At 38.5% G+C, this 14,707-nt stretch overlaps 1 protein-coding gene across 1 annotated transcript; it reads left to right on the forward strand.

The window, feature by feature from the left end:
• Positions 1-1,278: 1,278 nt before the first annotated feature.
• Positions 1,279-6,414, forward strand: LOC143378195 (uncharacterized). The gene has a single exon (XM_076829979.1). The coding sequence runs from the start codon at positions 1,279-1,281 to the stop codon at positions 6,412-6,414; it is 5,136 nt and encodes a 1,711-aa protein (XP_076686094.1).
• Positions 6,415-14,707: the final 8,293 nt, after the last annotated feature.

The raw sequence follows: 14,707 nt of genomic DNA on the forward strand, positions 1-14,707 counted from the left end.
AAACGAGTAAAACGAGTGAAACGAGTAAAACGAGTGAAACGTGTGAAACGAGTAAAACGAGTAAAACGAGTAAAACGAGTAAAACGAGCAAAACTAGTAAAACTAGTAAAACGAGTAAAACGAGCAAAACGAGCAAAACTAGTAAAACGAGTAAAACGAGTAAAACGAGTAAAACGAGCAAAACGAGCAAAACGAGCAAAACGAGTAAAACGAGTAAAACGAGTAAAACGAGTAAAACGAGTAAAACGAGCAAAACGAGCAAAACTAGTAAAACTAGTAAAACGAGTAAAACGAGTAAAACGAGTAAAACGAGTAAAACCAGTAAAACGAGTAAAACGAGTAAAACGAGTAAAACGAGTAAAACGAGTAAAACGAGAAAAACGAGAAAAACGAGTAAAACGAGTAAAACTAGTAAAACGAGTAAAACGAGTAAAACGAGTGTTGCGGCGCAAGCGAATCGATTTGCTTCGAGCACCAGGTAGTGCTGTGTATTCCGAGAAGATTAGTTCAGAGGACAAGATTGTCGCGGCTACCGGCTGTTCTTGCGCGATTTCTTATGAAGCTTGTTAGCCTGCGTGCGAAGGCTCTCTCCTACTACCGACATTTCACGCGTACGTTAAGAAAAACGAACCAATCGGATTTGGACTAGCGGCGTAGTTTTGAGTGAAATCGATACGCAACGGTAGATACGAACGAGAACTCGAACAGACTGGAAGACCAGGAGTCTGAATTTCAATAAATTACAAGACATTCGTTACAACACAAATTTATCCGGAAGTATAATTATCCTTCACATCCATGTCTATTAAAGATCGCGTGTGACGTCCGATACTGTTCCGCAAGCAAGTGGGAGCATATTCATGACAAAACATTTTGGTCCTTCGAGCCGGATTCCGGCGGCTGATGCCGTGGTCCAATTCAAACAATCCTTCCGGAGTGGCCTTTTGAGCTGTGCCTAAATCAACCAACCTACGGAGCTGCAGTATCCAGAATCGTTAATTGGACGCTTGGGAGGAGCTGATAACCACATCAACCCACCAAGGAGTCGCAGACGGAGCCCTTGGATGTTTCCAAGGCAGTAGCAGAGGAGTCACGTGTCAGCCTCCTGCAGCTAGATCTTCGCATCGCAGCATCTGGACAACCTGCTACGTTCGACTACGAGGATCGCAGTTCGAGATCCGCATCAGTCATCCAAATCATCGACCAGGTAGCTGTGTCTGACCATCCTTCCTTACCGCTGTCCGTCTTTCTTGCCGTGCTTCAATTTCATATTTTAGTATGGCTACCGATCTCAAAGCCCTCGTCAAGAGGCGTGCCACCGTTAAAGGTCAAGTGTCGCGTTTAAATAGTTATGTCAGGCAAACGGACGATTTAGATATACCAGCCTTAGAAAGACGACAGCGTATTCTCGAAGAATATATCGAGAAATATACCGCGGTTCAGGAAGAAATAGAACAAGCAGATGATAGCGGTCAACAAGAACAGGAACGTATAGAATTCGAAACATTATGTTTTGAATGTGGAGATTTTATTGATAGAGCACTTTATAATTTAAAACATCCTGCAGTTATTACCGCGGAGACTACTATCCAAGATACTACTCTATCTACAACTTCTTCGCAGTCCATAATACCGAAAATTCAGATTCAGCCATTTGACGGCAATCACGCCCAGTGGCAGAGCTTTTTTGATACATTCCGGTCACTAGTTCATGAAAGCACTACGATAAAAACTGTCCATAAATTCCATTTATTTAAATCTTATCTAACGGGTAGTGCAGCGGCGGTGACTGACGTATTGGCAGCTACCGATGAGAACTATTTAGTCGCCTGGGAATTGGTTCAGAAGCGTTTTAACAAACCGAGAAAGATAATCCAAAGCCATATACGCGCTTTGTTTGAGCTACCGCAGATAATTAAGGATTCCCCATCCTCATTGCAAGCCCTAGCAGAGGGAGCGGAAATGCATGTAAAATCGCTGAGGTCACTTCAGCAACCCGTTGATTGGGAAGAGATGCTTATTTATATAGTATCGGCAAAGTTAGACAAGGTGACTCGAACTGCCTGGGAACGCACAATTGAGGATGGCGATCAGCCAAAATTTGCCGATTTGTTAGCATTTATGAACAAATACTCACGAGATGACGAACCGGTTCAGTTAGTAAGTCAATCTCGCGACCCACAGCCTAAAGGGCAAGCAGATAAACGTACCAAGTCAAGCCATAGATCCAGTGCCTTTGTTAGTACGAGTACGACCGTATCTTGTGCCTTGTGCCACCAAAACCATTATCTGAATCAATGCAATCAATTATTAAGCTTATGCCCGCGTGAACGACTTAAATCGGTCAAGGCTCTTAACCGTTGTATTAATTGTTTGCGAGATAACCACAAAACGGCTCAGTGCCGTGCCGGCACTTGTAGACAATGCAAGGGTAAACACCATACGTTATTACATTTTCCCGATACTGTATCAGCAGTTAAGGTAATTCCAAATACGGAGCCACCTAAGAATTCAGCTCCTTCGTTATCCTGTATCTCAGTGGGAAATTCGGAAATTTTATTGTCTACCGCACGCGTGAAAATTCTAGACAGGCTGGGCAGACCCCACGAGTGCAGGGTGCTTTTGGATCCCGGCTCCCAACGTAATTTTATTACAGAAGGGATGGCTAACAAGTTACAATTACAAAGGATTGAAATTAATCTGCCAATATTAGGTGTAGGTCAGATTAGAAACTGCAGTCATTATTACGCGCAGTCGCGTATTATTTCTAGAGTCACTAGTTTTTCATGCGAGGCGGAATTCCTCATGTTGCCTACCATCACTAGTCGATTACCTGCACAAACGGTTAATAGCAATTTACTAAACATCCCTTCGAATGTAGCTCTAGCCGATCCAGAATTCAATAAATCAGCAAATATCGATGCATTATTTGGAGAGTATCTATACTACAAACTGCTAGGTGCAGGACAAATTAGATTATCGAACGAAACTACGATATTACAAGAAACCCTTTTAGGTTGGATCGTTTCAGGAAGGGTAGGAATAAACCTAAACTCGAATGGAGGAACGAAGTGTTTTCTCGCCACAACTCAGCTAGATTCTATTTTAACAAAATTTTGGGAATTAGAAGAGTGTCCTGGTAAAAGGGTGTTCTCAAGGGAAGAAGAAGAGTGTGAGAAATTATTTCAAGACACCACGCGTCGAACTAGTACGGGTCGCTACGTGGTTAGGTTACCCTTTAACGATAAGGCGAAACGATTGGGCAGTTCCTATGGGACGGCTCTAACTAGACTTTACTCATTGGAACGCAAACTCCAAAATAATTCCGATTTATATTCTCAGTACTCGTCATTTCTAGAAGAATATGAAAAATTAGGGCATATGACCGACATAACCGATTCGGATCAGGTTCACGAAGGGTGCTATCTACCCCACCATGCCGTAATAAAAACAGGCAGTCTAACATCTAGGCTCCGAGTAGTTTTTGACGGATCGGCCAAAACCAATAGCGGAATTAGCCTAAACGATTGTCTTATGGTAGGTCCGACTATTCAAGAAGACATTTTTTCTCTAATAACGCGATTTAGATCTCATACTTACGTTTTAACTGCTGATGTGGAAAAAATGTTCCGCCAGATAACAGTAGATCCGAAGGATGCAATATATCATAAAATATTATGGCGCAGGGACCCATCAGAGGCAATAAGAAGCTATCGATTAGATACGGTGACTTATGGCACAGCAGCGGCTCCCTTTTTAGCAGTTCGATGTTTACACCAATTGGCCAGTGATGAGGCTAATGCCTTTCCGGTAGCTGCTGAGGCCATTAAAACCGATTTTTATATGGACGACTTATTAACCGGAACGTCCACATTAGAGGACGCCTTAATGCTTCGAATCCAATTAATAGATGCCCTTCGGGCAGGAGGTTTTAATTTGAGGCAGTGGGCTTCGAATGAACCAACGTTGATTGAACATTTAATGGAACATAGATCCGAAGAATATTTATACTTAGATTCGGATAGCATTAAAAAAACCCTGGGAATCGCTTGGCGTTCGCGCGAGGATATCATTTGTTATGAAGTAAAGGTAGATAATTCGGAGGTGCGCGCAACGAAAAGAAACATCCTGTCTAGAATAGCAAAACTTTTCGATCCCTTAGGATTACTGGGCCCGGTTATAATTAAGGCAAAGCTAATAATGCAACAGTTATGGAAATCGAGTATTGGTTGGGACGAGGTCATTCCGTCGAACCTAGCCTCCGCATGGAAAACCTATCAGGAGCAACTTCCACTATTAAATAATTTTTCGTTGTTCCGTAACCTTTTGATAAGGAAGCCAGTGGATATACAAATTCACGGTTTCTGCGATGCGAGTGAAGTAGCGTATGGGGCTTGCATCTATATGAGATCCGTGGATGATCAGAATAAAGTTGTGATACGTCTAGTTGCAGCCAAATCAAGAGTAGCGCCACTCAAGACCATATCATTGCCCAGGTTAGAATTATGCGCCGCTGATCTACTTAGCAACTTGTATCAGGCAGTTTCTAACGCAATGAAGCTTTCGATCAATTCAGTCCACTTTTGGTCCGACTCGACCATAGTGTTGCACTGGATTCGTGCACCACCACATACCTTGAAAACGTTTGTGGCGAATCGAGTGTCGAAAATCCAAAAACGTACGAACTGTTGGGATTGGAATCATGTAACTTCCGCTAATAATCCTGCGGATTGTATATCTCGCGGACAATTACCGGAAGATTTTCTGCAGAACCGGTTATGGATCGAAGGTCCTGTCTGGCTGACTCAGGCACCTGCAGCCTGGCCAATGATACCTATAGTTAACATTGATATTCCAGAACGACGAGCGGTAATAACTTTGGTAGGATGTAACGATATATTTACGTTCTTCGAAAGGTATTCCTCGATAAGTTATCTTGAGCGGGTAGTAGCATATTGCATTCGATTTTACAAAAATGCGTTGCAGCTAGAAAGGAATACTGGCCCACTGGCAACCACTGAAATCCAGAGAGCCAACAAAATCATAATCCGATGTATACAAAACAAACATTTCACTCAAGAAGTCCAGGATTTAGGGGAACAGGGATTCGTGCGCAAGGAAAGCAGAATCTTTAGCCTGACGCCCTTTATAGATCGGGATAAAATTATTCGCGTGGGCGGTCGATTAAAGAATTCAAATATTCCGTATTCCCAAAAATACCCTATTCTTCTTCCGCGATCAGAGCATGTCACGCGTCTCATAATTCAATACGAGCACAATAGGCATATGCATGCGGGTGTACTCGGAACCTTTTACGCAGTAAGACAAAGGTATTGGCCTATAGATGGCAAAAATATGACCAGGGCAGTTGTACGTAGGTGTATCCGATGCTTTAGAACAAATCCCAGAGATGCACCGGATTATCTTATGGGCAATTTGCCTAAAGATCGCATAACCTCAATAAGGCCGTTTCAAGTAGTCGGTGTAGACTACTGCGGCCCCTTTTTCATCAAAGAAAAGAAATATCGGAATACAAGGAAGCTGAAGGTTTATGTCGCCGTCTTTGTCTGTTTTGCCACAAAGGCGATACACTTAGAAATCGTTAGCGACCTTTCTACCGAGGCATTTTTGGCTAGTTTGAAAAGATTTTTTGCTCGGCGAGGGTACGCACACACGATCTACTCAGATAACGCTACTAATTTCGTAGGCGCTAAAAATGTTCTGGAGGAACTGCAATCCTTAGTCTCATCGACTAGGCACAACGAACTGGTGACCGGAGAGTTATCTGCGAAGGGTATTTCCTGGCATTTCTCCCCTCCAAGATCGCCGCATTTTGGAGGGTTGTGGGAAGCAGCGGTAAAGAGTTTTAAACACCACTTGAACCGTACAGTAGGCGATACATTGTTTACTTACGAGGAGCTCAACACTTACGTCATTGAAATTGAAGCCATACTAAACTCCAGACCACTAACTCCCTTGTCCACCGACCCGAACGATCTTACAGCCCTCACTCCGGCTCATTACCTCATTGGTGAGACATTCACAAGCCTACCTGAGTCTGATTTGACCAGCGTTGCCGTTAATCGATTGTCCGTTTGGCAACACATCCAAAGGGTTAAACAACATTTTTGGTCTAGATGGTGTAAGGAATATCTTAACGAGCTAAATCTTCGAAGCAAATGGCGGAACAACCCCAAGGCGTATTTAAAAGTAGGCACCTTGGTGTTACTCAAGGAAGAGAACCTGCCACCTATGCGTTGGTGCCTCGGCCGTATCCTAGAGGTGTATCCTGGTAACGACAATATAATTAGAGTAGTTACTGTTAAAACGATCCATGGCACTTACAAAAGAAGTGTAAAAAATATCTGCCCACTACCGATAGACCAAAGCTCGGAGCAACCAGGCGTTGTGTAATTGGTGTTTAATACTTATAAGACGTTTTACGCTATGTACTATTGTTATTACTCCTACACTTAGTTCATATTAGGGCCAAGTGCCGTTATGCTTGTTTAATGAATTATAAGTTAGTTTAGACCAAGCCGATAATGTTAAATCAAGGCGTTAGGACTCTAGCCCTGTTAAGGTAATATTCCAACATTCAAGCACCTTCTAATAGCCAAACATTATCATTGTACATACGTTCACTATAATTTAATATGTCATAAGCTTAATATATAGAATGATTAGTCATAAGTTTCGAAAGGCGGTTCTTTAGGAGCTTTCGCCAACTTCGTTTTCCTTATTGTCTTTTCTCTTTTTGAACGCAACCGTTCAAGGCGGCGGCATGTTGCGGCGCAAGCGAATCGATTTGCTTCGAGCACCAGGTAGTGCTGTGTATTCCGAGAAGATTAGTTCAGAGGACAAGAGTGTCGCGGCTACCGGCTGTTCTTGCGCGATTTCTTATGAAGCTTGTTAGCCTGCGTGCGAAGGCTCTCTCCTACTACCGACATTTCACGCGTACGTTAAGAAAAACGAACCAATCGGATTTGGACTAGCGGCGTAGTTTTGAGTGAAATCGATACGCAACGGTAGATACGAACGAGAACTCGAACAGACTGGAAGACCAGGAGTCTGAATTTCAATAAATTACAAGACATTCGTTACAACACAAATTTATCCGGAAGTATAATTATCCTTCACATCCACGTCTATTAAAGATCGCGTGTGACGTCCGATACTGTTCCGCAAGCAAGTGGGAGCATATTCATGACAAAACAACGAGTAAAACGAGCAAAACGAGCAAAACGAGTAAAACGAGTAAAACGAGTAAAACGAGCAAAACTAGTAAAACGAGTAAAACGAGTAAAACGATTAAAACGAGTAAAACGAGCAAAACGAGCAAAACGAGCAAAACTAGTAAAACGAGTAAAACGAGTAAAACGAGCAAAACTAGTAAAACGAGTAAAACGAGTAAAACTAGTAAAACTAGTAAAACGAGTAAAACGAGTAAAACGAGTAAAACGAGTCAAACGAGTCAAACGAGTCAAACGAGTAAAACGAGTAAAACGAGTGAAACGAGTGAAACGAGTGAAACGAGTGAAACGAGTGAAACGAGTGAAACGAGTAAAACGAGTAAAACGAGCAAAACTAGTAAAACTAGTAAAACGAGTAAAACGAGTAAAACGAGTGAAACGAGCAAAACGAGTAAAACGAGCAAAACGAGCAAAACTAGTAAAACGAGTAAAACGAGTAAAACGAGTGAAACGAGTAAAACGAGTAAAACGAGTAAAACGAGCAAAACTAGTAAAACGAGTAAAACGAGCAAAACGAGCAAAACGAGCAAAACTAGTAAAACGAGTAAAACGAGTAAAACGAGTAAAACGAGTAAAACGAGTAAAACGAGCAAAACGAGCAAAACGAGCAAAACGAGCAAAACGAGCAAAACGAGCAAAACGAGCAAAACGAGCAAAACGAGCAAAACGAGTAAAACGAGTAAAACGAGTAAAACGAGTGAAACGAGTAAAACGAGTGAAACGAGTAAAACTAGTAAAACGAGTAAAACGAGTAAAACGAGTAAAACGAGTAAAACGAGTAAAACGAGTAAAACGAGTAAAACGAGTAAAACGAGCAAAACTAGTAAAACGAGTAAAACGAGAAAAACGAGAAAAACGAGTAAAACGAGTAAAACGAGTAAAACGAGTAAAACGAGTAAAACTAGTAAAACGAGTAAAACGAGTAAAACGAGTCAAACGAGTCAAACGAGTCAAACGAGTAAAACGAGTAAAACGAGTGAAACGAGTGAAACGAGTGAAACGAGTAAAACGAGTAAAACGAGCAAAACGAGCAAAACTAGTAAAACGAGTAAAACGAGTAAAACGAGTAAAACGAGTAAAACGAGCAAAACGAGCAAAACGAGCAAAACGAGCAAAACTAGTAGAACGAGTAAAACGAGTAAAACGAGTAAAACGAGTAAAACGAGCAAAACGAGCAAAACGAGCAAAACGAGTAAAACGAGTAAATCGAGTAAATCGAGTAAAACGAGTAAAACTAGTAAAACTAGTAAAACGAGTAAAACGAGTAAAACGAGCAAAACGAGCAAAACGAGTAAAACGAGTAAAACGAGTAAAACGAGTAAAACGAGTAAAACGAGCAAAACGAGCAAAACGAGCAAAACGAGTAAAACTAGTAAAACGAGTAAAACGAGTAAAACGAGTAAAACGAGTAAAACGAGTAAAACGAGTAAAACGAGTAAAACGAGTAAAACGAGTAAAACGAGCAAAACGAGCAAAACGAGCAAAACGAGTAAATCGAGTAAAACGAGTAAAACGAGTAAAACGAGTAAAACGAGTAAAACGAGTGAAACGAGTAAAACGAGTAAAACGAGTAAAACGAGTAAAACGAGCAAAACTAGTAAAACGAGTAAAACGAGTGAAACGAGTAAAACGAGTAAAACGAGCAAAACTAGTAAAACGAGTAAAACGAGCCAAACGAGCAAAACTAGTAAAACGAGTAAAACGAGTAAAACGAGTAAAACGAGCAAAACGAGCAAAACGAGTAAAACGAGCAAAACGAGCAAAACGAGTAAAACGAGTAAAACGAGTAAAACGAGTAAAACGAGTAAAACGAGCAAAACTAGTAAAACGAGTAAAACGAGTAAAACGAGTAAAACGAGTAAAACGAGCAAAACGAGCAAAACGAGCAAAACTAGTAGAACGAGTAAAACGAGTAAAACGAGTAAAACGAGTAAAACGAGCAAAACGAGCAAAACGAGCAAAACGAGCAAAACGAGTAAATCGAGTAAATCGAGTAAATCGAGTAAAACGAGTAAAACTAGTAAAACTAGTAAAACGAGTAAAACGAGCAAAACGAGCAAAACGAGTAAAACGAGTAAAACGAGTAAAACGAGTAAAACGAGTAAAACGAGCAAAACGAGCAAAACGAGCAAAACGAGTAAAACTAGTAAAACGAGTAAAACGAGTAAAACGAGTAAAACGAGTAAAACGAGTAAAACGAGTAAAACGAGTAAAACGAGCAAAACGAGCAAAACGAGCAAAACGAGCAAAACGAGGAAATCGAGTAAAACGAGTAAAACGAGTAAAACGAGTAAAACGAGTGAAACGAGTGAAACGAGTAAAACGAGTAAAACGAGTAAAACGAGTAAAACGAGCAAAACTAGTAAAACGAGTAAAACGAGTGAAACGAGTAAAACGAGTAAAACGAGCAAAACTAGTAAAACGAGTAAAACGAGCCAAACGAGCAAAACTAGTAAAACGAGTAAAACGAGTAAAACGAGTAAAACGAGCAAAACGAGCAAAACGAGCAAAACGAGCAAAACGAGCAAAACGAGTAAAACGAGTAAAACGAGTAAAACGAGTAAAACGAGTAAAACGAGTAAAACGAGCAAAACTAGTAAAACTAGTAAAACTAGTAAAACGAGTAAAACGAGCAAAACGAGCAAAACGAGTAAAACGAGCAAAACGAGCAAAACGAGTAAAACGAGTAAAACGAGTAAAACGAGTAAAACGAGCAAAACTAGTAAAACTAGTAAAACGAGTAAAACGAGTAAAACGAGTAAAACGAGTAAAACTAGTAAAACGAGTAAAACGAGTAAAACGAGTAAAACGAGCAAAACGAGCAAAACGAGCAAAACGAGTAAAACGAGTAAAACGAGCAAAACTAGTAAAACGAGTAAAACGAGTAAAACGAGTAAAACGAGTAAAACGAGCAAAACGAGCAAAACTAGTAAAACGAGTAAAACGAGTAAAACGAGTAAAACGAGTAAAACGAGTAAAACGAGTAAAATGAGTAAAACGAGTAAAACGAGTAAAACGGGTAAAACGGGTAAAACGAGTAAAACGGGTAAAACGAGTAAAACGAGTAAAACGAGTAAAACGAGTAAAACGAGTAAAACGAGTAAAACCAGTAAAACCAGTAAAACGAGTAAAACGAGTAAAACGAGTAAAACGAGTAAAACGAGTAAAACGAGTAAAACGAGTAAAACGAGTAAAACGAGTAAAACGAGTAAAACGAGTAAAACGAGTAAAACGAGTAAAACGATCAAAACGAGCAAAACGAGCAAAACGAGCAAAACGAGCAAAACGAGCAAAACGAGTAAAACGAGTAAAACGAGTAAAACGAGTAAAACGAGTAAAACGAGTAAATCTAGTAAAACTAGTAAAACGAGTAAAACGAGTAAAACGAGTAAAACGAGTAAAACGAGTAAAACGAGTAAAACTAGTAAAACTAGTAAAACGAGTAAAACGAGTAAAACGAGTAATACGAGTAAAACGAGTAATACGTGTAAAACGAGTAAAACGAGTAAAACGAGTAAAACGAGTAAAACGAGTAAAACGAGTAAAACGAGTAAAACGAGTAAAACGAGTAAAACGAGTAAAACGAGTAAAACGAGTAAAACGAGTAAAACGAGTAAAACGAGTAAAACGAGTAAAACGAGTAAAACGAGTAAAACGAGTAAAACGAGTAAAACGAGTAAAACGAGTAAAACGAGTAAAACGAGTAAAACGAGTAAAACGAGTAAAACTAGTAAAACGAGTAAAACGAGTAAAACGAGTAAAACGAGTAAAACGAGCAAAACGAGCAAAACTAGTAAAACTAGTAAAACGAGTAAAACGAGTAAAACGAGTAAAACGAGTAAAACGAGTAAAACGAGTAAAACGAGTAAAACTAGTTAAACTAGTTAAACGAGTAAAACGAGTAAAACGAGTAAAACGAGTAAAACGAGTAAAACGAGTAAAACGAGTAAAACGAGTAAAACTAGTAAAACGAGTAAAACGAGTAAAACGAGTAAAACGAGTAAAACGAGTAAAACTAGTAAAACTAGTAAAACGAGTAAAACGAGTAAAACGAGTAAATCTAGTTAAACGAGTAAAACGAGTAAAACGAGTAAAACGAGTAAAACGAGTAAAACGAGTAAAACGAGTAAAACGAGTAAAACGAGTAAAACGAGTAACACGAGTAAAACGAGTAAAACGAGTAAAACGAGTAAGACGAGTAAAACGAGTAAAACGAGTAAAACGAGTAAAACGAGTAAAACTAGTAAAACTAGTAAAACGAGTAAAACGAGTAAAACGAGTAAAACTAGTAAAACGAGTAAAACGAGCAAAACGAGCAAAACGAGCAAAACTAGTAAAACGAGTAAAACGAGTAAAACGAGTAAAACGAGTAAAACGAGTAAAACGAGTAAAACGAGTAAAACGAGTAAAACTAGTAAAACTAGTAAAACGAGTAAAACGAGTAAAACGAGTAAAACGAGTAAAACGAGTAAAACGAGTAAAACTAGTAAAACTAGTAAAACGAGTAAAACGAGTAAAACGAGTAAAACGAGTAAGTCGAGTAAAACCAGTAAAACGAGTAAAACGAGCAAAACGAGCAAAACGAGCAAAACGAGCAAAACGAGCAAAACGAGTAAAACGAGTAAAACGAGTAAAACGAGTAAAACGAGTAAAACGAGCAAAACTAGTAAAACGAGTAAAACTAGTAAAACGAGTAAAACGAGTAATACGAGTAATACGAGTAAAACGAGTAAAACCAGTAAAACGAGTAAAACGAGTAAAACGAGTAATACGAGTAAAACGAGTAAAACGAGTAAAACGAGTAAAACGAGTAAAACGAGTAAAACGAGTAAAACGAGTAAAACGAGTAAAACGAGTAAAACGAGTAAAACGAGTAAAACGAGTAAAACGAGTAAAACGAGTAAAACGAGTAATACGAGTAAAACGAGTAAAACGAGTAATACGAGTAAAACGAGTAAAACGAGTAAAACGAGTAAAACGAGTAAAACGAGTAAATCGAGTAAAACGAGTAAAACGAGTAAAACGAGTAAAACGAGTAAAACGAGTAAAACTAGTAAAACGAGTAAAACGAGTAAAACGAGTAAAACGAGTAAAACGAGTAAAACTAGTAAAACTAGTAAAACGAGTAAAACGAGTAAAACGAGTAAAACTAGTAAAACGAGCAAAACGAGCAAAACGAGCAAAACGAGCAAAACGAGCAAAACTAGTAAAACGAGTAAAACGAGTAAAACGAGCAAAACTAGTAAAACTAGTAAAACGAGTAAAACGAGTAAAACTAGTAAAACTAGTAAAACTAGTAAAACTAGTAAAACGAGTAAAACGAGTAAAACGAGTAAAACGAGCAAAACTAGTAAAACGAGTAAAACGAGCAAAACGAGCAAAACGAGTAAAACGAGTAAAACGAGTTAAACGAGTAAAACGAGTAAAACGAGTAAAACGAGTAAAACGAGTAAAACGAGTAAAACGAGTAAAACGAGTAAAACGAGTAAAACGAGTAAAACGAGTAAAACGAGTAAAACGAGTAAAACGAGTAAAACGAGCAAAACGAGTAAAACGAGTAAAACGAGTAAAACGAGTAAAACGAGTAAAACGAGTAAAACGAGTAAAACGAGTAAAACGGGTAAAACGAGTAAAACGAGTAAAACGAGTAAAACGAGTAAAACTAGTAAAACGATTAAAACGAGTAAAACTAGTATAACGAGTATAACCAGTAAAACTAGTAAAACGAGTAAAACGAGCAAAACTAGTAAAACGAGTAAAACGAGTAAAACGAGCAAAACTAGTAAAACTAGTAAAACGAGTAAAACGAGTAAAACTAGTAAAACTAGTAAAACTAGTAAAACTAGTAAAACGAGTAAAACGAGTAAAACGAGTAAAACGAGCAAAACTAGTAAAACGAGTAAAACGAGCAAAACGAGCAAAACGAGTAAAACGAGTAAAACGAGTTAAACGAGTAAAACGAGTAAAACGAGTAAAACGAGTAAAACGAGTAAAACGAGTAAAACGAGTAAAACGAGTAAAACGAGTAAAACGAGTAAAACGAGTAAAACGAGTAAAACGAGTAAAACGAGTAAAACGAGTAAAACGAGCAAAACGAGTAAAAACGAGTAAAACGAGTAAAACGAGTAAAACGAGTAAAACGAGTAAAACGAGTAAAACGGGTAAAACGAGTAAAACGAGTAAAACGAGTAAAACGAGTAAAACTAGTAAAACGATTAAAACGAGTAAAACTAGTATAACGAGTATAACCAGTAAAACTAGTAAAACGAGTAAAACTAGTAAAACGAGTAAAACGAGTAAAACGAGTAAAACGAGTAAAAGGAGTAAAACGAGTAAAACGAGTAAAACGAGTAAAACGAGTAAAACGAGTAAAACGAGTAAAACGAGTAAAACGAGTAAAACGAGTAAAACGAGTAAAACGAGTAAAACGTGTAAAACGAGTAAAACGAGTAAAACGAGTAAAACGAGTAAAACGAGTAAAACGAGTAAAACGAGCAAAACTAGTAAAAGGAGTAAAACGAGTAAAACGAGTAAAACGAGTAAAACGAGTAAAACGAGTAAAACGAGTAAAACGAGTAAAACGAGTAAAACGAGTAAAACGAGTAAAACGTGTAAAACGAGTAAAACGAGTGAAACGAGTAAAACGAGTGAAACGAGTAAAACGAGTAAAACGAGTAAAACGAGTAAAACGAGTAAAACGAGTAAAACGAGCAAAACGAGTTAAACGAGTAAAACGAGTAAAACGAGTAAAACGAGTAAAACGAGTAAAACGAGTAAAACGAGTAAAACGAGTAAAACGAGTAAAACGAGTAAATCGAGTAAAACGAGTAAAACGAGTAAAACGAGTAAAACGAGCAAAACGAGCAAAACGAGCAAAACGAGTAAAACGAGCAAAACGAGTAAAACGAGTAAAACGAGTAAAACTAGTAAAACGAGTAAAACGAGTAAAAGGAGTAAAAGGAGTGAAAGGAGTAAAACGAGTAAAACGAGTAAAACGAGTAAAACGAGTAAAACGAGTAAAACGAGTAAAACGAGTAAAACGAGTAAAACGAGTAAAACGAGTAAAACGAGTAAAACGAGTAAAACGAGTAAAACGAGTAAAACGAGTAAAACGAGTAAAACGAGTAAAACGAGTAAAACGAGTAAAACGAGTAAAACGGGTAAAACGAGTAAAACGAGTAAAACGAGTAAAACGAGTAAAACTAGTAAAACGAGTAAAACGAGTAAAACGAGTAAAACGGGTAAAACGAGTAAAACGAGTAAAACGAGTAAAACGAGTAAAACTAGTAAAACGATTAAAACGAGTAAAACTAGTATAACGAGTATAACCAGTAAAACTAGTAAAACGAGTAAAACGAGCAAAACTAGTAAAACGAGTAAAACGAGTAAAACGAGCAAAACTAGTAAAACTAGTAAAACGAGTAAAACGAGTAAAACTAGTAAAACTAGTAAAA

Source organism: Andrena cerasifolii, unplaced genomic scaffold (assembly GCF_050908995.1).
Source record: "Andrena cerasifolii isolate SP2316 unplaced genomic scaffold, iyAndCera1_principal scaffold0988, whole genome shotgun sequence".
NCBI lineage: Eukaryota > Metazoa > Arthropoda > Insecta > Hymenoptera > Andrenidae > Andrena > Andrena cerasifolii.